At 44.5% G+C, this 27,986-nt stretch overlaps 1 protein-coding gene across 1 annotated transcript in view; it reads left to right on the plus strand.

Annotated features, from left to right (window-relative positions):
• The window catches only part of LOC135911721 (synaptotagmin-15-like), a 387,529-nt gene extending 362,995 nt beyond the window's left edge, over positions 1-24,534 (plus strand). The window contains exons 8-10 of the mRNA XM_070528890.1: positions 2,598-2,780; positions 13,614-13,822; positions 16,064-24,534. Of these exons, the coding sequence (XP_070384991.1) occupies positions 2,598-2,780; positions 13,614-13,738 (308 nt within the window). The 3' untranslated portion in view covers positions 13,739-13,822; positions 16,064-24,534. The remainder of the gene's footprint in view (positions 1-2,597; positions 2,781-13,613; positions 13,823-16,063) is intronic.
• Positions 24,535-27,986: the final 3,452 nt, after the last annotated feature.

The following is a 27,986-nucleotide window of genomic DNA, read 5'->3' on the forward strand; positions in this document are numbered from 1 at the left end:
AGTGGAAAACTTTGCGCATAAACAGACTTAAATGTGGTAATGAAGGCATTATAAGCGTCCTCTGGATCGCTTTCACGGAGCACAGTACTCCAGTTCACACCTGCAAGTGCTGACCGAAAAGAATTCATTGTGTTTTGGTTTATGCGCCGGTATAGTACCGCAGGAAACAGGCGTTGTTTTTGAGGAGTTAAAGAATCTACAAACAAGAATATGGGCAGATGATCACTTATTTGGACATTAATGACTCCTGAGTGAAGACAGTCAACTCGACAGTTAGTAATGAAGACATCAATTGCCGTCGCTGTCTCTAGCCGTGTCGGTTTATTTATGAGATTAGCGAATCTATTGCTGTGTAATATGCAGTCGACTTCATATTTACGCGCAGAAGAAGATAAGAAATCAATATTAAAATCACCACCCAGAACTAAATTAAGGTTGTTTTCTGTGATCCACTGCAGATATTCATCAAGAAAGCGACCAAAATTCGAAACGCTACCTCTGGGTGGTCTGTATATAACAGAAAACACGTTTCTTCCGCTTTGTAATGACAGAATTTCGTAGTCCTCGTGGGTTAGAGTGAAGTCGACAAGAATATTGCATTTGAACGTCTTTTCGGTTGCTATCATGACGCCACCACCTCGTTTATCAGTACGATTCTGCACATATGTATTGTAGCCGGGTAGGTGCATAACATCGCTACTGCTTTGATACCAGGTTTCAGTAATCATTATTACGTTGAAACGGAAGCTCAGTGTACAGAAAAATGCTTCTAGCTCATCACCTTTATTGCACAAGGATTGCGCATTAACATGAAAAAAGGACAGAGCTTTGTTTTTCTCAGTAAACGTAGCACAAAGGTCAGAAGGCGACACGGTTGAGCACATGTTAAAGTGCAGTTTGTCAGTTAGTTGTTAGAAAAAAATATACTTTGCATCTACGCTATCTTATCTAGGTCTTGTACGCAAGTGATGCGCACAATCGCCGACGACTCATTTTTCCTGGCCAGAATGTGCCCATTTTGCGTCCACACAAATTTCCACTTCTGCTCCCTTTTTCGTGCCACTGCCATTCCCAGCAATTTTTTCAGCAGTGGGCACAAGTGTTCGTTAATGTACACACAATCTGAACCGCTATAGCCAAGGCTTTCTGCTGCGAGATTGGTCTTCTTCGCTTTCGCTAGCACAGTGTCACGCTTTGCTCGAGTTTTGAATTGCACAATTACATTTGTATTTCTCTTGTTCTTCGTTTGAACCCGGTGGCAAACGTCTATATCACTTTCCTGTATCGGCTCATCGATCATTTCGCCCATTTTTTGCAACATGTTCGGAAGGCTTTCATTTCCCTTTGCTGGAAGTCCCTTAATTTCAATGTTTTTATTCCGGGAATACTGTTCCACACCTGTCAATCTTAGTTCAAGGTCAGAACATCGCCTCTTCAGTTGCTCGCACTCGGATGACATTGCAGCGTTCTCAGACTTTAGTGCCTTATTTTCCGCTTGTAAGGATGAAACCTTAGCAAGCAAGTCACCAAGCTGTTCGCTGCAGTGCTCAACACTTTTAGTTAGTTCTCTCGAGTCATTGCGTAAGTCGCGTTCTAGTGAGTTGCGCATAGCTGCAATCTCCTTTCGAAATTCTTTCCTCAGCTCGTCTCGAACTTTTTCAATTTCATTAGGCATAGCAAAAACACACTAGATAACTGGTACAAGCAGAAAATGTCGACAAAGCAGACAGCGCAGTGTCAGAGTCAATTTCAAATTGGCAGCAGTGGCAGCAATAAAGCGTAACAATTCGGACGGTACAGGAGTGCTGTAAACTAACCTGTAAATAGGCAAAGTACGTTGTAAGCGACTGTTCGAATCGCCGCCACTGCTGCCAAGAGAGGGACCGAGCAGGGGAGCGCCTTTTATACAGCCAAGAAGCCGGTCAGGGCGCTGGTGTAGGAGACCAAGGCGCAGGCGCAGATAACCGGCAGAGACGGTGACTGATGCAGACTGCTTTGTCAGCAGAGGGGCTCCGACGCAGCTTCGCAGGCTTCGGTATAAGTCGTAACCGCCAATACAATTTCATAGCTTTAGTAATAATGAGACGTATTGCCGTCATCTAAGAGCACTTGGTTCAAGAGGACTGTCGCGGGAACGGAGACAGAGGATGCATGTAGACCGGAAACTTTGAGTAAACGAAGATTTTGACTGCAAGTACAGTTTCTCTGAAGGGATATTCTGCGCTCGCTACATTAAGTAGAAGGAAGTGCGAGACAGCTTCTCGTGGCGAAAGTCAATTTAACGGTTCATGATGATAATGCATGCCTCGTGTGTGCTTAGGTTTTTTTTTCCTTTTTGTTATCCTTCTTTTTTTCTCACCTATTGCATCCCCTTGCCCCTCCCCCAGTACAGGGTAGCCAACCGGAGATAATCTCTGGTTAACCTCCCTGTCTTTGCCTTTCTCTCTCTCTCTCTCTCTCTCTCTCGTGTACTACATGTACCATGTGGTTAAGTAAACAAACTCAAGCTAAAAATAAGCAAATTCAGGGCACCCTGTGCACCAGAGATGGACAGCTACTTAATTGAGCCGAATGCTGTTGCTTTTTTTTTTCAACAGACACGCAGGTGAAGGTGACTTTCCTCCTCGAGAACAAAGTGGTCAAAAGCAAGAAGACATCTGTGGTCAAGCGCACATCGGAACCCAAGTTTATGGAGTCATTTGCGTTCCGCATGACACCTGCAGGGCTCAGTGCAGCCAGTGTCATTCTCAAGCTCACCTGCCTGGCGCAACCATACAAAGGTCAGAACACTCTGGACGTCGCCTTTACAAGCGCGGACTGTTTTTGCATCAGCATAATGGACAGTGCCTTGTGCAAATTCTGTGATTGCGGCGATACCATAGTCTATATATTATTATCTACAGCTTTTCTTTTGGTCACGAAAGACGGACTTCGCGTGCCACTTCAAGTCTATGGAGGACAGAGCATTTGAGGAAACAAAAAATCTCAGTGCCCTTCTACTCTGTGAACAATGACCAGAGAAGCTGTGTATGTGTGCCCCTTAATGGCGAACTGCACCTCCGCCTCGGGTCGGCCCCGCATTGCACTATCTTCGGGGTCGGCCCACGTATGGGGAGTGCTCAACGCCTGCTTCACCTCCGTCGCGGGTCGGCCCGGCATTGCACTGTCTTCGGGATCGGTCCACGTATGGGGAGTGCTTAACGCCTGCTTCACCTCCCCCCGCGGGTCGGCCCGGCATTGCATTGCCTTCGGGATCGGCCCACGCATGGGGAGTTTTTTTGTTTTGGACGGTAGAGGTATACAGCTTCACTGTAAAATATTGTCAGTTTTTCCCGAAGGCGAATCATTGAAAGCGGTAGCAAGGTTTAGCTTTGCCCTGAAGGCACCTCAGGGCACTGACCCCATGAGGAGCGCGCCAGCGGCATTGCAGGCGTTGCAACTCGATGGTGCGCGAGATGAGACCGAAGGAGATTCGTTGGTGTTAGTCAGCGTCCAAAGGAATAATGATCAGACAAATATAGCCTCACGTTCACGACGGTGTGGTACGCATACAACTGCTGAGTAGGAACGCTAATGTGTGCGCGTTCCAACTGGCCAACTATGGAAGCAAGAACGCTACGTCTTAGCTCCGGAAGGACCGGTTGAGCGAAGCGTGGAGGGTGCATCCACTTCGCTTCGTTGCTTTTGGAGCCAAATACTCTTCTCGTCTCTGGAGGCCTTCTAATTCTCCGCGCGCGGGCTGCGCATACGCCGTCAATAGCAGGACGTCACCTCAACGCCGACGTCTACGGCGCAAATGCAGCTCCAGCGTTCATATAATTGCTGTCGCAATAGAATATTGCGACCATGGACTCAACCATCGTCCGCACACAATGCCATGAGATCATGGTTAAGCTTTGCGACCGCTTTTCGATACGCCGTGAACCCTGTTATGTGCACGCGGACGTTACCTATCAGCTTTATTTTTCTTTTCACTTTCCCGTCCCTCAGAGTATAGTAGCAAGCCAGGTGCAGCTTGTATAACTTCCCTGCCTTTCTTTTCTTTTAAAGTTTCTATGGCTAGGATCTGGAAAAAAATGTGTCCGTGATGTTGACAAAACCAAATCATCATGTTAGCCGATCCTGGCGATAGTGCAAAAAGGGTCCAACCTCAATGGCATATACCCCTGTGGGATCGGGGACCTGTAACGCGCCCTTGAACTACCCTTTTCGCACGTGGGACCCAAAGAGAGGTTCCAGGCACAAGGGTAAGAACAGATCTTTTTGAAAAAAATGTTTTGTACAACTTTTTCCAAAAGGACTGTTAAAAATTCTCGGCCCCATCGGCGCAAACACGCTAGTGCCACTGCTCGCGCGTTCGTCGTCGTCGTCGTCTTCCACAGTTGGCTCCTTTGTGCGAAAAACTATGATCAGCAGCAACGGCTGGAGCGTCGTTGTCGTCTTCCACAGCTTGCCCCGTTGCCGCTCATCATTTCAGCGTAGAATTTCACTTCTGTCGTCGTAGTGGGGAGGCCGCGTTTAGGGGTGTATGAGCCATTGCTTAAGGGGGTATGGGCCATTCATTGTCTTACGTGACGGACACATATAGCAGCAGAGGTGATACGTGAATGTATGTGCCTACCTATATCGCCACGATGACCACAGATTAGGACAATAAATATGTTTGTACCTTTGTTCAATATTCTGGGTCACCTCTGTGTCGTGCGCTAAACAGCTTCACTGGTCTTTGATTTTCACACAGTGGAAGGGCTCTAAATTTTTGCCTCCCTATTTCTCAACGTACTCTGCCTGCGGGCGTTTTCGCAGCACAAAAGACTCTTGAAAGTCACCCGCTCAGATGTCTTATTTACAATAACTGAACAAAACTTCGGATTTAGAAGTTGTTTGGGTATTAATATAACGCATCGGGTGACGTCGACAATCACAAGACAGTGAGCTACGGTTTTTCATTTCACTGCAGGTCCATATGGCATATTAAGACTGTATGCGCACGTGTCACTCATATTTATCAAAAACGGGCCAACACCGCCTACTGGTAGAACTTCGAGAAAGGAATAGAGAAAAAGAAACTTCTGATTTATTTGTTTGCTGCTACATGTCACTACACGCTCTGTATTGTTGAATACGAATGTTACTACCAATTTTACAAGAATTACGTTACAAGAATGGTCCAGCTTAATATTTGGATAGACAGCACTCAGTATTAATTGTGCCTAAAACTATTACGCCGCAAATAATGGCTAGATGCTTATATAGAAGTGATAGATAAGGAACCTGCGCACTCTAACCAGAAGCTCTACATGATTTAATTATTTAGAATAGTTGGCACATTTGAAAAAAAAAAAGGTGGCCCGACGGCACCTGCAACATTTTGCCATGCTAAATCGCATATCAAAATCGGCTGCATACTGCTTGTGGACTGAGAAAAAAAACTATTTTCTACCGAAATTTCCCCCTGCAGACCGGGTGATGACTGCAGTCCAAAAAATACGATATTTAACGCCAGATTTCTCACTTTGCGTTTTCACCCTTAAGACAAATATGTGCACGCTACATTTTCTTCCTTGCTGTTTCTTCGAGAAATCGCGGCAATCAATCCACTCTAGAAACGCGGATAAGCATAAGTACAAAAAAAGAAAGAAAGAGAGAGATAAGTTTGCCCAAAAATGTGGAGCTGACGTAGATGGTACAGTTTATGGCTCGTGATAACGGGACAAAATAGCGGCTTTTTTGCGCATAGCACCAAAGGACATGCGATAGGAAATGACGGTGAAAAAAAGACTGTTAACGCAAGCATTTAAAGTAGGGTAAGTTTGCTTACTAAGACTGCAGTAAGCTGCGAAGTAAATGATTACCTGCAGCTCGGACAAATCAGACGAAGCACAAAGGCGAGACATACGAGCGCTGATGCTTTTGACAAAGACATACGAGCGTCCCCTTTCCTTTGTCTTCCGTCTCATTTGTTCGTGCTGTTGGTAAATATGCTGTTGTATCCACTCACCCAGCTTGCTACATTTGATTACTAAATTGTGGTCAAATAACACCTGCGTATCAGAATTCAAAATCTTTATAACCTCTGAAAGAGCGACAAATATTAATGGAAGTATGCCTTACTGTTGCCTGTTACAACAATAAGGCTTTTGCAAAAATATATGCATTATATGGCTTATTGCATAAATATGCCTTATCTAAGCAACATTTGCAATATCTTTATGGAGAAATGCAGCAGTCTATTAGGCAAGATATTTCCAAAATCATATCTTTATCGCTCTCACACACGCTACTCCCTGTGCTTTAGTGGGCCGGGACACGTAGAGATTAAGATTTTGTTCGCGCAAGTGAAACTGCATGTTACGTTATTTTTTATCGAGGGTTAGGGCCGGCGAAATAAAGGAACTCAAATTCTAAGACGCAGGACAGCTGAGTTTTCTTCTACAAGTTCGGCAGACAGACAGACTGACAGACAGACAATGAACTTTTATTGAGGCCCTGAGGGACTAGCCGGCGGAGACCCGTTGGGGCCCCCGGCTCGCCGCTGGCTGCTCCCATGTCGGAATCGGGAGGCCAAGCCTCTCCGCTCTTTAACGGGCCCTCTGGACGGCCATGGACTGGAGCTTGAGTTCCGTACTCGATATGGCCTCGTCCTAGTCCCGTTCGCTGGTGAAGGACGTATCCCGTAGCGCAGGACACTGCCAGAGCATATGAGATAGAGTGCTAACCTCCTCGCCACAATCCGGGCACTGTGGGTCAATTTCTGGGTAAATCCTGCTTATTTTTATTATTATGTTTATTTTTGTGCTCACATACTATGATACCACGTGAGTGAAAATGCGATTGACAGATTTAAAGCAGTATCTGCGCGAAACAGAGCTCTATCGTTATGTTTGTGGTTGGAAGCACAAAGTTTCCTACAATAATTTCAAGAGGGAACTCTGGCGCTGCAATCGTTCAGCCACCATGGGAACGATGTGAAGTGCATGGATTTGTCTGGTCTTCGTGCTTGTGGATTCGTTTACTAGGCTTTGTATGCCGTCATCGTCGTAAATTTCAGAGCAATCTATACTTTTCAAAGTGCAGAATACGTTGCAATCACGCACAATCGCTAATAATTGCAAGGGTTCAGCTTATCGAAGTGACTAAGTCAGAATGAGCCGAGCGTCTCAAGGCTCTGGCTTGCCTTCGATAAATGCGTGAGGGCATTTTATGTCACTTGTCGACGCATGCATCCGTGGCGTAATGGCTTCGATATCCGGCTTCTGTGCTAAAGGTCTTGTGCTCGAATCCCGCCGTCGGACAATGGTAATAAAGTTTGTTTACTTATATATTACTCAGCACTTTGCTGAAAATGACGAGCTTACAAATTCGCGAAGCCATTTGAAGCATCAATGACAAATTTTAGGCAAATAAATGTACTTGCCATAATTACCATGCTGGCTGAACCAGCCAGAGTTTCCTCTAGGAATTATTGTATAAAACTCTATGGCTGGACGTGGCTTCCTGCGCTTATGGCAGCCTCGGGGTTCACTGCGTCAGAAATAGCAATAAATGGAACCACAGGCAATGCAGTTGCTTTCAATCATCTTATTTGAGGGCGCTGCTTTATGATGTGGGTGGGTGCGCAGTCACATCGTATTTTTCATAATTCGTGAGGTTTCTTTGCCAGTCGGGTAAATTGTACGCAATTAGTACGTCGCTGAAAACATCGCAGTTAGGTGTCTGTTAAGATGTGGTTCGGGCAGCAGGTTGAAAATTCTGCGAGTCAGAGACGCCTCCGAGGTCGTCAAGGAACGAACGGAAACAACCACTGCACACAAACATATATTCAAACATCCAAAATACAAGCACACGGGCACAGTGCATGGGAGCAAGCGAGATCAAGCGACGCTACACAGCGTTCAGAGCGGCTACTTCCGCGCACTTACAGTTTGGTTGGTGTTGCGTCGCTCGACGAACTGTAAGAACGGAGGCGGCAGGCGGGCTCTCGAAGACTCAGGCTGATCGGCTGGTTGACGGGAGCAGAAGGCGTGTCGATTAGAGGTCCCCTCGTGCGTTGGTGCTCTACCAGATCCCTCCGACAGGCGGTTGGCCACGCGAACGTTGACGTCCGACCCAAGCCAACGCGTCTTCCTCGCTCCTCTTCTCAGCTCCATCTCACTGCCGACGGGGTCTCTTCGCCTTCTCTCGGCTGCCTGAGCCACGAGTTTCTTGCCGATTCGCTGAGCGCTCTTTTGTGGCGCTTGCTCATTCGTAGTTTTATTCTTGATTTATTCTTTTGCTACGCCACGTGCTCATGTGCAGAGAGGCGTCGTCCTTGTAGGCGATGCAGGCGCCGCATTGTACGTGCTTGCATGTTCTCAACGCCAGCTCCTCGTCGTCCAGGCGTCTCTTGGCACTTCACCACAATGTCATTTGGGGGTGCCTACAAGTGTCCCATTGGCACTTTAATAATTAGGACAGTTCTTCTAAAGTTATATAATTATTTGCAATTAATGAGAAAAATCTCAGTAACGAAACAATTACTGGCAGCTACTCCACTGTACTGGAAACAATATGCCCTATGTTTTCTTCGAGTAACGCATGGCTCCTTTTTTTTAAGTCTTGGTGCGTGATAGGTGGGGAATACTGTACAATTCACTCAGTAACGGAAATGAGGCCAAGCCGCATTCACTCGAAATCCGAATCAACAGCAGACATGAGCAGCAGCACTTACGCTCCGACTCATAGAAAAAGAGACAGGCTGCAGTTTCTTCGGAAAGGCGGGGCAGTATTAGTGATAACGAAGTTTACGACAATTACATGAAGGAAGATTACACCACCGAGAGACATCATATTCTAGGTTGTGCGAAAGGGCTCAGGCTGTGAAACTAAATTATGGGGTTTTACGTGCCAAAACCACTTTCTGATTATGAGGCATGCCGTCGTGGAGAACTACCACCCGTGCACGTAAATCTAAGTACACGGGTGTTTGCGCATTTCGCCCACATAGAAATGTGGCCGCCGTGGCCGGGATTCGATCCCACGACCTCGTTCTTAGCAGCCCAACACCATAGCCACTAAGCAACCACGGCGGGTTAGGCTGGGAAGCCTGATCTATGTCCTACTATAACGTCTTGTAATTTCTCATATTCTCCGATAGGCGACCTCTCTCTCTCTCTCTCTCTCTCTCTATATATATATATATATATATATATATATATATATATATATATATATATATATATATATATATATATATGTGTGTGTGTGTGTGTGTGTGTGTGTGTGTGTGTGTGTGTGGTGACGTTGACGCGCGCATGAAGCGATTTATTGACGTTTCTCCCGGGGTCCCGCCTTCATGAGAATACAATGCATGGCGAAGGTACAGTTTATATACATGCGCATATCAACCACAAGAGGATATGTTTCCATAAAAATCAAAGAAAATGCGCGAACAGAATACGTGTCGATCGTTCTGACGACCAGTTGATACATGTCTAAAGAGATGGCGTTCGCAAACACATCATTTCAAGATACGCAAAAAATATGAAATTCGAAATAATTATCAGGTGACAGCAAAAAACGTCTCCGAATAGGCGCTATGTCACCAATCAAGAACAACAAATGAAAACAAAGGCTAAAAATAGTGACGTGCTGGTAAAAGGGCAAAATAGTGCCGTACTGTTCAAAAAGAAGGGAAACGAGGGAAGATGTGGCTGGCTATGTGGCCAGGCAACTCAATTTTCCGACACTTTCATTCAAACCAGACGCGACAGTATCAAACTTATGGATAAGAAAATATTGACGGGCCTCTTTATCATAATTTGAACGACATCCCGATTCAAGCAACGTGACTTTCATCTTATCAAATGAGGGGTCAGGGAGATGTGCGTGTTTTGAGATGGGTAGCTTGGGCAACGTTTTAACTTGAGATTTGGGATTGTTAAAGCGGAATCTAAAAGAACCTTCTGTTTGTCCACTGTACTGTTTCCTCCGCAGTGTGCGTCCAAGCATATATATTACGTTTTTAGTATCGCAGTTGAAATCACCTTTGATTTTAAATGAAAATTTGAAGCCGTACTAGGGACCTGCTGCGATGTACACATGTAGGGGTAAACTTTGCATCGCGGTTTTCTGCAAAGATGGCTTTCGACGGCGTCAGGGCAGTCAATCTTAGACTATGATGATGATGATGATGATGATGATGATGATGATGATGATTATGATAGCATATCTCAAATATTTCTAGCTCTATGGTATACTACTTTCGGTGGTTCAGCGAAGATGTCCTTGAAGCGTTCACTTGGCATTAGAATATTTCGATGTTTCTTTAATACATCTGAAACACGCAGGACTGACGCAAAATGGGTTAGGACAAGATTTTTCTGGGGAAGTCGGTTTCTTCGCAGTGGAGAGAAGCGTCCTACGGTCATGCACGTCTGCGCATTTTATTGCGTTGTCAATTAATTGTGGTGGATAATTTTGTTTGACTAAAGCGTTCTTTAGGGCTACGCAATCTTTTTGAAACCCGGATTCTTCTGTGCAGATTCTTTTGATACATAAGGCCAGACTATAAGGAATGCGAGTCTTGCGATGTTTAACGTGGTTACTATCGAAGTGCAAATATTGATATCGGTCTGTCGGTTTTCTGTACAGGGCAGTAGATGGTTTTTCATTTAGCACTGAAACGCTGACATCAAGGTAGTTAATAGTAGAGGCAGAATACGTGTGAGAAAGCGATATGGATGGATGAGCAATGTTGAAGTCAGAAATGAAGGAAAGCAGCTCCTCTTCATCATGTGACCAAATCATAAAAATATCGTCGATGTAACGCTTGTAATACAAAGGTTTTAGCGTCCGTATTAGCAAAAATTTATTTTCTAGTTCACCCATAAATATATTGGCATAGTTGGGTCCGATCCGCGCACCCATTGACGTTCCACTAACTTGGCCATAGTGTTGACCTTCCAATTCGAAGTTGTTTATTTTTAACATAAGTTTAACAATAACATAAGTTATTTTTAACATAACATAACATAAGTGCCAGCAAAGTAGCCAACGTATTGCTGTCGATTACTTTCTCGGGTAATGCTGCTTCGTAAGAATTGACGATTGCCCTGATGCCATCTGCATGCGGAATGTTGGTGTACAAGGATGCTACATCAAGTGTAACCAAAAGAGAGCCTTGAGGAATATTGAGATCGATAATATCTGACAGAAAGTCGGTAGTATCCCTTATGTAAGACAGAAATGTAGCTGGGATATTGCTAATGAGGGAATCTACGTAGCTGGACAAATTTTGTGTGACTGTACTGTGACTTTCTGTACTGTTTCTGTGACTGTATCTTGAAATGATGTGTTTGCAATCGCATTCTTTGTTTTAGATATGTATCAACTGTTTGTCAGAACGATGGACACGCATTCTGTTCGCGCATTCTCTTCTGTTTTTACGTAAACATAACTTCATCTGGTTGATATGCGCATGTATATAAGCTGTATCTTCGCCATGCATTGTATTCTGATGAAAGCCGGACCCCGACCGAAACGTCAATAAATCGCTGCATACACGCATATATGCTTATATATATATATATATATATATATATATATATATATATATATATATATATATATATGCGTGTGTGTGTGTGTGTGTCTGTGTGTATGTGTGTGTGTGTGTGTGTGTGTGTGTGTGTGTGTGTGTGTGTGTGTGTGTGTGTATGTGTGTGTGTGTGTGTGTGTGTGTGTGTGTGTGTGTGTGTGTGTGTGTGTGTGTGTGTGTGTGTGTGTGTGTGTGTGTGTGTGTGTGTGTGTGTGTGTGTGTGTGTGTGTGTGTGTGTGTCAATAAACTGGTCAATAAGAGTACTCCAGATACTATAGTAGACTCCTAGGCGCTTCGAACGGATTTTCTATATTAGTTTACTTGCCGCGCATTAGTTTTTCAACGACGGTTTTATTAAATGCTTACGACAGGCATTCACCATTCGCCCTGGCGCACCGATATTTTGTCCATACAAAGTTTTGACGGCTTGTGCGTGTGCGTGCGTGCGCGTGCGTGCGTGTGTGTGTGTGTGCGTGTGCGCGTGTGCGTGTGTGTGTGTGTGTGTGTGTGTGCGTGTGCGTGTGTGTGTGTGTGTGTGCGTGTGTGTGTGTGTGCGTGTGCGCGTGTGTGTGTGTGTGTGTGTGTGTGTGTGTGTGTGTGTGTGTGTGTGTGTGTGTGTGTGTGTGTGTGTGTGTGTGTGTGTGTGTGTGTGTGTGTGTCATTATGGCGTTTGTGATATCGTGGTTCTGGCACATAAAACCCCAGACTCTAAATTTTAATTTATCTATCCTATGATGAATTTATACCTTCATAGTCTGCTGAGCCCCGGTAAGCACAACGATTAGGAGTGGCCGTAAATTCAGTTGTCCGATTTGTATTTATGTTATCGCTGAGAGAATATTGCAAAACAAATTAGCCTCTATCAACTATCGGCTTCGACCTAATATAATGTGTAAATTTCGCAATTATTCTTAAGATTGCACTTTACTGAGTTCATTGTGACTCAGTGAAACTTACATTTGTTGGGTCTCTCCCCCTGTTCAAGTATTGCAGCTACATGAACGTAATCTTGCTTAACGGCTATCGCTCGTTTTTTATTATTTAAAGCACATCTTCGAAGGAGCGGTAGTTTAACGCCTGCATATTCCATCGTCATCGGTTTGCGGGAACTGCTGTGTATTTTACTGACGCCAGTAGGTCAATATTAGTAGTGGAACGTAGAACTCGCGTCGCGTCATCTTAAATCTATTTTACTGAATCATTTCGGGGTTCACTGTTGCGGAGAGCCAACCATAATGCGTCCCATTACCACCTATATCAAACAGTGTCCCCTGTTTTTATTTTCAGCGCTGGGCAACTTGCAGAATAAGAAGTGTACTAAAGGACACTAATTTTATACGCTCGGTACCTGATGTACTTGGCATTGTCGTGTAACATTGCTTCTGGTGCGCTACTGTAGTTTTTTTTTTAAGAACGCAGGCCTCAGTGACCTATTGTAGTCGTGGGGCGCGTAGTGCTTCCCTCTCTCCATCTTTTTCCTGTTTTATTCCCCCATACCCACAGTGTAGGACAGCGATCCGGGCGCTGTCCGGTTGATTTCCCTGCCTTTCCTCTCTTTTTTTTTCGCTCTCTCTCCGTCAGGACAATTTTGCAATGAAGACTGGCAATTTCATAAATACTTTTGTTGAAGCTCTCATTAAATGCCGCGTGTATTTTTCATAAGTCTATCACATCATATGTCACGAATACGATCTTGATTACATGTCCTGATCCCCTGTTTGGTGATTTCTGCATGAGAATACATTCTTGGTATGTTCATACCAGCTTAGCTTCTGCGGCATTTTTTACGAGGCTAATAAATTTTCCGATCGTACTTTAGTAACATCCTGAATCACGCCATCATGATTCCTGATGAACTGCACACATAGGTTGGTTGGTACGATTCCCGTAATCTTATGATCTGCTTAGGCACTCGCCACAAATGTGAACATCCATGCTCAGGACTGTGTGCTGCCCGCGAAGCCGGCCAGACAGGCTCAATTCTAGAAAGTTGCATGCCTCGTATCTCTCACTACCGACTTGCACCACCGTGCAGACCGATGCCTGGGGCGCGTCGTCCTCGGATCCTTCATGTTCGCCCGGGGACTGGCGCAGCAACACTGGACCGACGCACTGGCAGCAGCGCCCAAGCAGATCAACCGTTGGCACCGGCTGTCCTGAATGCGGCCGCGCCCCCCTGTCCCCCCAACTCCCACCCCTGACCGTGCCATTGCAGGCAGACCTGGCGACGGATCGCCATCGTGGGTCAGTATACGCCCTGTTCGTTCGCCCTTGTCCAGTGTGTGCAACAGCACCCTTGAGAGTAAGAAGGACAGGTTATGTCGTGGACATGTCCCGCATGCGCCGGTAGTGCACGCCGCCGTAGTTAGCGTTGGCCTTACGTGGGCGCGCCATCGCAAACATGGTGCACACTCGCGCTCTCTGCACGCGTTCACAGCAGTCAGAAATTACGCTTCTCTGCTGTGCCACAGAAATCGTAGAAAGCCACACACGCAATTTTTCATCCTTCGGGTCACACCATCAAAACACTCCTCGCTCTCTCTATCTCTCTCTTTGTCTCCCTTGGTCTGATGCAAACACATGAACGCGCTACCTGCCGTTCATTTGGCTGGCAGCACATGCTCGTAACTGTCAAGTGTTCACTCCGGCCGCGCCAACATTTCGTTTTGTCCGACAGTTTCTTAATTGAGCTTTACTGGACCAAGTCATGCACAACAGCTTTAAAGTACGCCGTAGGGGAGGGCTACGGAATAATTTTTTACCACCTGGGTTTCGTAGTGCGTGCACTCAATGCTCAACTAGTACACGGGCAGTATTGCGCCGCGCCCCCATCTGAATGCAGCCGCCGCGGCACGAAAGTGAACCCACGACCAAGCTCTTCAGAAAGCCACAAACACTGAGCCACTGAGGCATGCAGGCGTTTGCCATTTAGGCTTCTGTAGCCTAATCAAATTAACAACAATACCGCGCTGTCTTACAGCACAGGAACTGCACCACAAAAACAAAACAAAACAAAAAACAAACCGCATTCGCTCTTCAAGCGCTTAAATCCAGTATGCAAAGGGTAATGTCGAATCCAGGCTAGGACGTTGTTTTTTTTATCTAGTATGGTGTGGCTTCCATAATTTAGTACCTTCGAAGCTTCTCTTTCAAAAAGAAAACTGAATCATGCAAATTACATTTCGTGAATCTCATTATTTTTCAGACGGGCACGGAATGCATGCAGCACGAGAATGTCCAATTCGCAGCTATGAATTCCTAATAAGGTTCCGTCGCAGCCAACTCTTTTAATTAAGCGCTTGCAGGCTAACATTACAATGCATCATTGAGCATCCAAGGCAATCGTTATACGAAAGCAATTCGCTTCGCAAAAGTCTTTAAACGAATGCGCCTTACGAGACATCCAACAACGCTCTCTCGTTGTGCAGCCTGGACTCGGTATTGAGGGTGAATGTTTCGAGGCAGTTAACGACACAATTACTTTTATATAGCTATGAGAAAGCGTTGAAACAAACCAGCGGGGCCTTGGCACAGGAAGTACTCGCCGAAGCACGTAAGCACTGATTGTGGAAGTCGTCTTATTTTCGCACTCATCACTTAGACCAGTGATTGTCTTCCTGTTTCACTCTGTCTGTGTCACTTTCCTGTGGTTTTTTGCTGGGTGTATCTTCTTGCTCTTGAGTTTTGTTTGGTCGTGTGCAACCATATGGAAAGTTAGCTACAGTAAACAAGAAGCTACAACCACGTGACGCTTGTCTGAAACTTCATCGTACTTGCGTAAAATACTTCCACAAGCGATGATTTTTTTTTGTTCCGGAGTCAATATGTTTCTGTATCAATATTGGCTCAAATTTTCAGCATTACTTTACAGAAAAGCTAAGAAACCACTTCCGCGTCTGGAAAAGTTATTCCTGGAGGTTAGAGAGAGTGATGCAAACGTCGATCATCGTCCCAAGTTTTAATAGAATAGCTTTTTCTGTTGTTGTTATTTTTTTTGGTAGAACAGTAGGCCACGTAGCGCAGTTCGTTTGTTTGTTTGTTTGTACGTTTGTTCAAGGCTAATTTATACATGTAAAGCGCATGGTATTAACAATGCCATTCGATCTGCCTGACATTTATTTCCAACGTCACAGCGCGTGGTATATTGTTATTACTTGTACCTAACCAAACAGATGCTTCAGCTGCATAATACTGCAACAGCTCCTTGAATTATTCTTGTCCTCTCTTGCTTCTAAGGGATAAAGGGAAGATATATTTTCTTTACCGCTCGAACGATGTAACAAACCAATTTCCTTATAATTTTTGAACCCATGCAAAACCGGCAACAATCCCTCTTCAAGTCGGTGAGTTCTGTTGAACTGGCTATGAGCCAACTCAGGTAGAAAAAAAAAACATAATTCGTCTATTTGTGGCTGTATGAAAGCGTTTGAATTGCTAAAGTGTATTATATATAGCCATCTTACATTGAGTTTTGTCTCTTTACAGATGCTGTCACGCGCCAGGGAGGACCTATTGGATGCTTGCTGAAACAGCGCTGTCATGTAGTGCCGTCTGAATTTGTTTGTGACCTGCTTTGAGTGTGACGACATGGTGCTGTGCGGTCCCTTCTTAACCTCTATAGTCGTATTCCGTCATGTGTGCGGGTTGTCCATGTGAAGGTAGTTTATAGTACAGGAAAGAGAACCAGCCAGTATTGCTCTGTATTATCGCAAAAGTCGCATTTATCTATGTGTGCACATTTCAGACAACCACATTCCAAACCCTGACGCACACCTCTCACGTCTGCTGCGTATTGTGGCGTTTTAACAACGCCAATGCAATATGACTCTTAAAACACTACAGGAGACGTGCTATGATGATTGTTATATATCATCTTACTGCAGGTTTTGATTACTTCTTCAGGCTTTCAAGTGTCCCGGAATCTACACAGACGTGCTGCATTTTCAGAGATATAAGAACCTCGGTTTTTATATTTTCAAGCCTATGATAACCACCATTGCGGTGGAGGATGCTTAGGTTCCAAAGAAAGACAGAAAACACATAGCAATGTCACCGTCAGAAACATTATTCCTTGAGTGGCACTCGAAATTATACAGTGCAAGAACATTTTTACTGTAGGAGAAATTATAGCCAGCCAGGTAATCTAGTGATTACCATCTATATTCTATAACCCCTTATTGAGGTTCTCACTTGATGTGAAGTCCTTCGTGCAGCCTCCGAAGTCCTTCGTGCCGCCAACAGCAACCTCTGCTGCTATTGCTATCCCGTAACTAACTGTCGTATGTACCGCAGGGCCTACTTGCGACGCCCCGCTTTCACAAAAGATTCGCCAAATATTGGTTCAAACGTTTACAGCCTCAGTTTGTGAACGTAGGTGGTGCTTACATTCAGGCACAATTTTTTGTCATCTTCAAGGGAGGTAGTCTACACGGGTGTTTACATCGGAAAAATACATGGTGTCACCTGCTCATACAAATGAGCTAGGACCTTCAACTACTTCATTTAGGTACTAGACAACTTGCTTTATTTTTGTGTGTGTGCGAGTGTAATCATCACAGTGATACAACAGATCCTTTCAACAGCTTCCTTGGCATTTCTTTAATGAGAGAAGCAAGTTTTAATTAAATAAATATTAAACACACAATCACATTTGTTTGAAACCGCGTTTCCCTAGTTAAAGGTAGAGCCAGCAACACTTCACGAAAAAAAAAGAACATGTCGACAAACGCGAAGTGAAACACCAACCAAAAATGTACCGAAATTTAATGACGCTTCGACTCTCATGCGACAGTCTTGTTCACATTAATTAAGTCCACTTGACTGTGTACGAGGCTCCTCTATGGGAGCCGAAACCTCATTAAATGTCAGGTCTATTTTGGTCGATGCTTCACTTCATGCTTTTCTACATGTATTTTCCCGGCCGGATGGGTTGCCGTAAATATACATAAAATAAAACCAGAGCAGAATTCACAAAGTGCTTCTTACTCCAGAGCGGATCGTAAGAAGCACCGCCGGCCAATCATGATAGCGGACATGACATCAACGAAGGTGCTGCGGTATTGAGAAACGCCTCTAACGAATGGCAACGATTTTTGGTGGTTGCCAAAAGCGCATGCGCGAGGCCGCCAGCGCGGGGAACGTTTTGACCTCTCGTGATGAACAAACCAAGCAAAGGGCGGTGCACGTGTTCTATCTGTTGGGAAACAAAGCACACACGACTGACTTGGCTTGGGACACTTTCGCCTGAATTTTTGGCATTTGCCCACACCACCACCCTTACTCTCTTGCATGTCATATATAGTCGTACCTCCCTGGATGTCGTAAGCACGCGGGAAACATGCCACTTTGCAAAGTGCCATTCTGAAGAAATCACGTGGCATTGTTTTATACTAATACAGCGGGAGCGCGACCTTTTGTAGAAAGGTTGAACAAAGAGAAAATGAGTGAACGACACTAATACGGGCGGGGTATGTGTTCGCCTCTTCAGTGATATGTCTTGATTTGACGTATTTCTGAATGTACACGTACAAGGGCAATGCTTGTACTAAGTATTAGGCAGAATTTATTATCTGCCCTTGGGAGGTACTAAGGTTATTTGCATGATTTCTGCCATCACTCTCATGAATGTCCCGAAGCAGTTTGGAAAGGTCACAAAGGTCACCGATGGTTTCAATTTCGAAGCATACTAGTAGTTCTACTCGACGCTTAATTTCTTTCTAGTATGGACAGCGAAGACGACAAAGTGATTCCGAAACATATTTAAATAAACATGACCAACTCTAATTTCAGTTAAACCGGCTCCCATACAGGAGTGTCAACTGGGCTTTTCAAGCGCACTGCCTCAAGCAACATACGGCTAAAAAAAGATGCGCCCACCTGAATTTGACAGTTGCTGAAATAATCTGGCCGTTCATCCAACAAGTATATTTAAGACTACCGGCAGATTTCGGGTTCGCGCCAACACTCCATAAACGGTGCATCGGGGCGAATCTATAAAGCATTCGCTGCTCATCGTCGTTTCCATCTTCTCCTCAACCTGTATGAGTCCCACCCCACTCAACCACACTGACCACTGGCTGCGAGGACAGCAGTCACGAGCTTATCCACAATTCCACACCATCTTTTCTATTGAAAGCGTTCATTATTTTCCAGCGTTAATTTCCCTCTTCCGCGGCCTTTTGAGGTTGTTGACTGATAAAGAAGGAGCATCCACAACTTAGAAGGTGGCGCCACGTTAATTACTTGCTGCTAATGATCCTGCACATCCTTGAAGCAGGCTCACATGCAGTCTTCTTATATAAATTCCAGCGGCCTGCCGTGCGTATGCGTCAAAATACAGGTATTTTATGTAGGAAGCGCCGCACGAAGTTAAAAGCTGAGATTGTGAGAGAAAACGAAATTGTTACGCTTTTCTTCACAATGGAAATAAATGCGGCACCTGACAATCCACAGTGTGAGAACCCTAGCTTCACGATAAGAAATGAAAAATGCAGTCTAGTGTATGCATCTGATTATTGGCAACAACCACCGGCATTATTTAGAGGTATTTTTTAGACTCGCTCCAGATTAGGCTGACAAAAAAGCGAACTCTAGTAGAGAAAGAAAAGGAAACTATAATCCAGCGACTTAAGTTTTATTTACTCCCCCGTTACGCAATTTTATATATAACTGCGACAGGCACAACAAATAATTGTGAATGTCTCTCCTCGCTGCTTCTTCGCTAAACTGTAAAACTTCATCTTCTAGTCCGTGTGTCCTCCACCGCACAGTTATGTTCGGAGAGAGCCGCATCGACTGACCGGAAATGTTCAGCGCAACTGCTCTACACAGATGCAGCTCACTTGTCGCTCATTTATGTCTTACGCGTTGGGCCCGCTGCCGAAAGTTCAAAATCTATTCTTGGCTCGGTAGCACGTACTGCCTGGCGAAATTTATCGCATGCGGTCGTGTCATGGACGCATACTAGGGTCTTTCGACTGCAATGAATGGAGTGCCAGAACTCGGAGCACACTTTTTCTCACGCTTCATAATTGAGCAGAGATATTATTTGAACGCGTTTGGAACGGATTCATTCAGTTACTACAGGAGCAGGTTAGAATGTGTTAGAAATACTGGTTTAAATGGTGATCCTTTTTTTTTTTGCTGAATGACACTGTTTTCTTTTACTTATCGCTTTGAATTTAACCAGAAATGGTCTTTTCAAAAAGGCAGAATTTTAACGTCGTATTCAAAATGCTAGAAAATGACGTTGGTATATGTGGTTTATAGAATTTGGTATAGAGTAAATGAAAAAGTTCATTTGCTATGCGGTTGGTGGATATATATATGTATTGGTGAAATGTAGTATCGAACTACATAGTATTTTGATTGCAGGGAAAACATTCAAAAAGAAAAACAGGACGCAGAACTGGTAATGACGGAGCAAAAAAGGCAACATCCACCTTTTTGTCGTCATTAATTTTTTTTTTCATTTGCCTTTGGTACCTTGCTTCCTCCTACAAACGATCCTGTGAAAAATAGTTGAACGTTTAGGCAGTACAGATGAGGTCTCACAATTTAATAGAATGGCGGAAGCAGTTCATTCGGCTCTGAAAATTGTGTTATTGAAATCCCTCGCATCAGCTTTGAGCATTGCGAGAAAGCTCGGTAGGTGGACCGCGTGCTGAAGATTGGGTCTGCAAAGTATTAAACACCTATGTACCCCGCGAAAACGCCTGAAAATTCGGAAGGCCCAACGGCCTCGTCACAACAGCCATTTTCCTCGCCGGCAAAGACGACGTCACTCGTCTCGCCTACAGCCTCACAAGTCCCGCAGCGCAGAAATAGCAGCAACGCGAACGCAGGCATACCAGTAAACCGCATCGCGTGCAAAACCACAACCAGGGGACGCATTCTCGGACCGTCTCTTTCGGAGATACCACTTTCCGTGCGCGCTGACTGGCTGGTTGAGCAAAACCGGATGAGTCGATTGGCTGATTGAGCCCTAAGTCACGCAAGACGGATAGTATCGCCGAAAGTGGTCGTCCATGAATACGTCTGAAAAAATGCGCTGGGCAGCAAAGCATTTCTGGATCCCGCGTCAGTTATTTTTCTTTTTCTCTTTTATTTTTACTGTTTAAGGAGTGGAAGTCTTTAAGGAGTGGAAGTTTAAAGAAGTCGGAACACATTACGTTAATAGGTTTCGGTACTAGCTAACTTATGTGTGTATCCTCCTTGTATCCTGCATTCAGGGCCGGTATAGTGTAACGATTCCTTTCTCTCGATTTTACTCCTTTCTTACCGAATCTGGTTATTACGAAGGCTGAGCTCCGCTTGAACCGCAACGTGAAAAGGAAATGATTTGTAATAGAATCGTTACATTACCATGATCCAGTACACATTAAGGTACCGATAACCCTGATATTGCAGATATAGCAAGCGGCCAGCAAGCGCTTGTTCTGAGCGCAAAAATTTCTAGAGAACAATGCAAAACTAGAGACAAGTCGTAGTGCCATAGCGTTATTGCGCTACTTCCTGAAGCACCGCTTAAACAGCTTCACCATATGTCTGCCGCTTACATCTCAAAATTCTTTCGACGTTCCTGTAAACCGTAAAAAAACAAAGAGCAGTAAGAAAGCTTCCCATCGAAAACGTATGACTTTTAACCCAATATAACCGTTGTAACCGTCAGATACGCAAGAAACTTGATCTCTAGAAAGTAAAAATGCGCCAGATCATGATCGCGTGCTAATTTGATCGACAAATTCTCGCAGCTTCAAAGTTTGCGCGTCTGCCCATGAAGGAAATGGTTCCTTGCGGTGGACGTAATCGTGGTAAGTTTTCGTACATCAACAAACTATTGGAAGAACAGAAATGAAGCAATGGTTGAATGCTACATTTTCGGTAAAATAACATCCTTATACATAGCTCAATGTAAATCGCTGTTATGTATATCGCTGTCAGAAATAAGATTAATTACATTCTTCAAATACCGTTCGTGCATGTTATAATAAAGCTCACAGCACAACACCGTTCTCCGACCAACACACAGTAGCCGTCAAACTGCAAAATGGTGGCCTGCATGCCCCCTTATCGCATCATTTGGCCTAATACCGATTGCGGTGGTATCTTAGCTGCGCAGCTGCACAGCTATTGCTGGCCTGCCAGTGAGGCACCACTCTTTTAAAAGCGACTTCTTTCGATTCAGCGACCTTCGGTAAATGTCGGGCAGGTAGCCTGCAGCACGCCGTTCCGCGCTCTAGGCAAGTGTGTTGTACAGTGTTCCGTATATTGCTGCTTTCTCCGGGCAGTCATCACAGCTCACACCTCGTTCTTGAAAAGCCTGCGCTGCAGACGTCAGTCATACTGCACTTAATGTGCTTTTACGGAAAAGCACATTGAAAGCTCTTACGGAAAAGCAACTTAACATCTGAGTAAGGAATATTTAGGCATCCAGTGTTAAGAAAGTCTTATTCTAATATGTCGGGTTCGGCGCGAGCGGTGAAGGACCATGTCAATGCGTCCAGGGGTTCACCTGCGCCCTTGACGGCTGTGTCGCTCTCACTGGTGCCACAAACGTCGTAAATACTGACTAGCGTTGCTTATGCAAAAAAAGAAATCTTGTTATTTGATAAATCGAAATTAGAGTTTTCTTTTTTTTTTTTTTTGGCGAGCTACACTAAGAGTTTCACATACAAAGCATGTTCGTTGGTCCTTCCATTTATCGCTGAGTCACTAGTAGTAGCAGCCCCAAAATGAAGAAATACGCATTTCCCCTATGCAGCATCTGATGGGGTTTTTTTTGTTTTTGTTTTTTTTTTTACAGCACAGAACTCGAGATCCTTAGAGGTTTCGTTTACTTACTGTTTTATTCGGATGATCAGGTTCTGGTTTGGTTGCTGCATCCTCTCGGCAAAAGTGAGCTCAGTCTTTCAGAGCAGTAAGATCGACTTTCTACGTCCGTGAGATACTGCTATCTCAGGAGAAAGTAACTACTGCGGCCTCTGCAATCGCTTGGCAGCAATCCAAGAAGCGCCACTTGAGCTTCCTTACTGTTATGAAAGGAACGCTGTACCGGCAAGAGCGCTTCAACAAAAGAAAGCCCGGCGTGCTTTTTGCGTGATAAGAGGCCACGCGCGGATGACAGAGCTTATGCTACTACAGGACAGGCAAGGGAAGTATTTTGTTGTCGATCACTTTTTGGAACATATCATAAGTGCATCACGGAGTGTCCGATAAGAAGGTGCTGACAGTGACATCTATTCAGTTTAGCAGTTCCACCAAAATACGGGTGTCAACAGGGTGTGCGAAACTTCTCTCGGGATGTCAGGCTGCGATAGCGATGGCGTATTATTGACATTATTCACTGCTCTAGTTGATAAAAAAAAGCAACACATCACTTAACGTTCTCCTCGTCTTTGATATCGTTCTCTCTCAAGCTGATTGCTGCATGATGCGGAAAAGGTGCAGGAAATGCGTTCTGTGGATAACCATGAGGCGATGAGAAAGGGCCATTTACTATCCACTGAAATTCAGTGCCAATCCAAAAAGGAACTCCATTCAGGTAGCTTACAATTTTTTTTTATTTTCGTTAGCCCTCATTCAGCTAGGCTACTGAAAGTTTGTTGACTAGCTCTATTCGGAGACCTTTGAAAGGCGTGGTGCTGAATTTTGTCACAAAAACACGAATTTTTCTCCAGCCGGAAAGCTGTTTTTCCGAGAAAATCGTAATGGTTTCCTTTACAGTTTCTCGCTACATTCTGGTGGATGACAAGACTCATCTTCAAAAATTTGCATCAAGAAGCACCAGCTATGGTACAGCGTGGAGACACATGCGCGTGTGTCTTCATGCTACCACGTTTCAGCAACTGACGCAGACGGATATATACCAAACCTCAAAATGTGACTGCACATCTGTAAAATTTTCAGCGCCACATGTTATTATTTGTCAGCTTTTCATTTTATGTTAAAAGTTGCAGCTTCTTGTAACGCCACGATGGCTTCATTTGTAACCAAATTCAGCTTCTGTTTCTGTCGCCTGTAGTCCAACACTACAAAGTTCAATTCTTTTGATGGATCTCTTTGAAGTCACACTTCAGCTTGTTCAAGTTTCCAGAGCTTAAGGTTTTCAAGCACACTGTAAATTAGGCTGACGTAAAAGCTGCTTCGGTTGGCATTTATAGTCCTCTTGCAAGTGGTTTCGTGTGCTCTATTACTGCGCATGCATAGTAGCTTTGAGCAATAGCTGTTTTATCCGATCGATTAGTCTCACGGGCATCCTTGTATTGTGCGTACTTGTATCTGTGAACTCCCAGAAAAATATTATATACAGATCTTGAGACTATCTTGTTGTTGACTAAGGCGTATTCTTATTCAGACTACGACAGTGCCGTACAAAATTGAGAGAATGACTTGTGTAATAAAACTAACTATTGCCTCTCGTCGTGCAAAAGGCTTCCAATTCAAATAGAGAAACCAGTATAAAAGATACATATTTTTGTGAACGTTGTGATGCCAGCACTCAATGACCTTTAAGCAACTAACAGGCCGGAGTAAGGTTGGGCCCAATGTCAAAAGCATAAAGGATGCCCTTCACGAAACAGCGCACCTTGGCTGATTCAACTTCCGTGTGGGGATGGTGGAAGGATGCGTGTTACCGCACAGTGTGCGAAAAACTCTCATTAGGGCATTGCATAATGAACTTCATATAATTAATGTAATCTTCCTCCGGCCTCTGACCTTGCTTGTAGGGGACCGCTTTTCAACTTTTGCGCACTAGTTCACTGCGATGTAGCACAAAGTACCACAAGTGTAAATATTTAAGAACTTTAACATTACTGCTACCGATTTATGCTGTAGACACTGTTTTGGCTAGTAATCTTGAAGACTGCGTCTACACTTTCGGAAATAAATCTTCATATTACCTCTATGCCTTGTATTATCGCCCATCCAAAGAATAAAAGCAATTAAACAGAAAATACAGCAGTTGTCATTTTGTGCTCCTGGACTTTTTTTTTTCAAAGTACTTTCTCGTCGTGACCTCAAAGTTTCATTTGTATCATATTAAATACGTGTAAACAAATGTAAGCACTTAAGGTCACCTGACGAAAACTGACATTGTGTCTTGCATGAATTTAGTTGGCTGCTCTCAGCTTTGCCTGCCTTCGCATGCCAGTACCAAAGTGCACGAACTCTGTCGATACAACAATGCATGCTCGAGTCGGCAGACTATTCCAGTAGGTCATGCACATTACTGTTAGCAGCATGCATCGTACCAAGTGTTTGAATAATTTTATTAGTTTGAAGACAACAGGCAAGGTACGTAGTTTCGCACCTTTGCGAAATGACCTACACGCGATGATGTGAGCTTTCCTTCCCGCGCAGACCTGCGACTCTCGAATCTTTCTTAAAAACGTACCAATAATGCAGCCAGTAGAAATCAGTGCGTCAGGAATAAAAAAACTATTACACGAAATTCATGAGAAAAAGAGACGGTCGGCCCTGATGAAAGAATCCCACGCGTACTGAAGCAGGGTGTGACAGCAGTGTTGAGTTATCTTTACCTATGTGATAAATCGTTGTCTGAGAATGTATTACCATCCAACTGAAAAACGGCAAATGTTGTTCTCGTTCACAAGGGTGGCTCAAGAAAAGATGTACGTAACTATAGGCCCATTTCACTAACATCAATTGCTTGCAAGGTATTAGAACACATTATTTATTCCGCAGTCATGAAACATATATTGCTGCGGCTTGAGGTGGCGTTAGGGCAAGGAATCCACCAAACCCATCGACGAATACGTCCAGTAGTAAGAATGAAGGAAAAGGGGCTTATTTGACATTAGTTAACACGGCTCGAGTTACGGAAACCCACTCCATGCAGGAGTATGTTAAACGTCCGAGTTCATATCAGGAGACGTCGGCTCAACTGCACGAAACGTATCCGCTTTTAATACCGTCGTCTTCCCCAGGCGACTCGACTGCGAAATCTGACGACTGTATCGCAGCCGATCCCAATCGTTGAATCGGCTGCGATACCACGCTCATGCTATCGCAACGCTCAGCAGCACCCGCACCTCCAAACCCTGCGCTCACGCCAAGCATAGAATAGGAGATACGATAGCAACCTGGGAATCCACGGTCGGCGCCGATCTTGGGTAGCATTTGGCGTTGGCCTTTTTTATCATTACTTCAGGCTGGCAGGTAGTTGTGGGGGTGGGTGCCTTTTGAGGACCCGTCAGCAGTCGGTGTCAACGCGGCGTTGACTTCTTGGTAGGCGCTGATGGGCGAGTGGGGGTGGCCTCGTGGCAAACGTCTAACACCTTTGGCCTTGTTGAGACGTAACCATATACATAGAGTCATGGCTCTGACTGGCGCTGGCTAACATTCCCATGGTTACATACAGTAAAAATATATGCCCCAGAGAATGGTCGGATTCATGGCCATCGCCGTAGCGCCATTGGTAATGCAACGCACACGTAATGCGGAAGTAATGGGTTTGGCTCCCACCAGCGAAAAATTGATCTTATTGTGCACTTTGATTTCCTCCTTTCCTCATTATTTTTCATATTTAAATTTCTACCACAGCTAATTACCCCTATGCTTTCCTTGGCTTCACTGCCTGTTCACTTTGCATGGTCGTGATTATAGGGGTCCTGCAACGCTTCTCTAATTCATCATAGAATGGCCTCAGTATTAAGGTACGTCGTGCCACGAATCTCATGTCGCAAACATTTTTCGAATCTTCCAACTATAAGTGGAGCTACCGCGCCGATAGCCGGCTTTCTTTCTCTTTTCGCCTCCGCTAGCGCGCTGGAAGCTACACAGCACAGTAGCCAAGAAGGCAAGGCCCAGGCCAAAAGTTACTGTCACGGCGTCGAAAGGCCTCGTCACGGCACCACGTGGGAGCCGCGGTCGCCTACGCTACGCAGCAAGCCATCTCGGAGGCCACGTGCAGCAGACGCAGCTACGCGCAGCGCAAAAAAAAAAAAGATAAATGATTTTTCTTTCTTTTTGAGATCGCAGACATATACAGGTTGTCCCAACTATCATGCATCAAGGTTCAAAAATATGCAAATGTCACGTAGCTGGACAGAACCAAGGTAATCTTGTAATGTTGAACCAAGGTCTGCGAGTTGGGACGCTGGCTAACAAACACTCCCAGGGATCTACTAGGAAGCATAAATACCCAAGAAAGTGGATGGGGAAACGGTGCCGCGGTAGCTCAACTGGTGGAGCATCGCAGGCGAAATGTGAAGGTTGTGGGTTCGGTCCCCACCTGCGGCAAGTTGCTTTTTCATCCACTTTCATTTCCATTAATTTATCGTTTCTTTATTTCATATATTAAGCACAAGTAATTCCCCCTATGTTGTCCTTGGTGTCACTGTTTATTGGCTTCTTATGATATGACTAATAAAAATCGGGCCCCGCAGTTAACCCCTTTTCTTCACGCAAGGACTATTGGCACATGACTCTAGTCTACACTGCACTGACCTGCAAGCATTGACTGCATCCTTTGCTGTACACAGTCGATGCTTCTTGTGCCTTCTCGTGAAATAAATTTAATGTTTCTTGCTTCATTCGTGTGTAGGATTCAATTTCACTGTCATAAATAATCATTTCACACGCAGTCGCTGTCAGAAAATACTTGGCTTGAGACTTCGTTAATGTAATGGTGCTCTTTCGTTCACGAAAACGCTCGTATTATTAAACTGCTACTTTTGTGACAACAAATAATAAGTGGTGGCTGTAGTTGATATCTCGCTGCTTAGGAAACGGTGACAGAAATGGAAAACTGTGTCATGTAAGATATGCATCCGGCGGAAGCTATTGGCATTAGTTAAATTAAGTTCTGTGTGTTCGTGCAAAAATGACGATCTGATTATGAAATACACCGTAGTGGGAGGCTTTGGATTTGGTTGTGCGTCGAACACAGTTGCCGACCGCTGCCTGTGCCTGCGTCGTCAGCGGCTACGCAAGTTTGACGCCCGGAGTTCGTAATAAACTCAGAATGAAATAGCCTCCGTTATAGCTACCAGGTGACCTATATATATATATATATATATATATATATATATATATATATATATATATATATATCGAGAGAGAGAATAAAGTATGTATTCTGCAACAATCCATTTCATTTTTCAATCTTTTTTTCTTATCCATCACGCCGAGTGTCGCGTATAGCCGATGACTGCAGGACGTCATCGTCCAAGCCCGCATGTGAAGTGTGTTTATAAGATGCGCATCACTAGACTACATACTGTCGTAAAACCTAGCACGCTTACGTTGCCACCGGCTTAAAAAGTGTCGCTTTTCTTCAAGTTCGCAATTCCGTGCACTGTATGTCCGAAACAGATACGGCAGCTGTCGCTATTTCCAGTGCGTAGCTTCGCCGCACGCGCACGGCAAGGTCACTAGAGTAACG

The sequence above is a fragment of the Dermacentor albipictus genome, chromosome 1, assembly GCF_038994185.2.
Source record: "Dermacentor albipictus isolate Rhodes 1998 colony chromosome 1, USDA_Dalb.pri_finalv2, whole genome shotgun sequence".
Lineage (NCBI taxonomy): Eukaryota > Metazoa > Arthropoda > Arachnida > Ixodida > Ixodidae > Dermacentor > Dermacentor albipictus.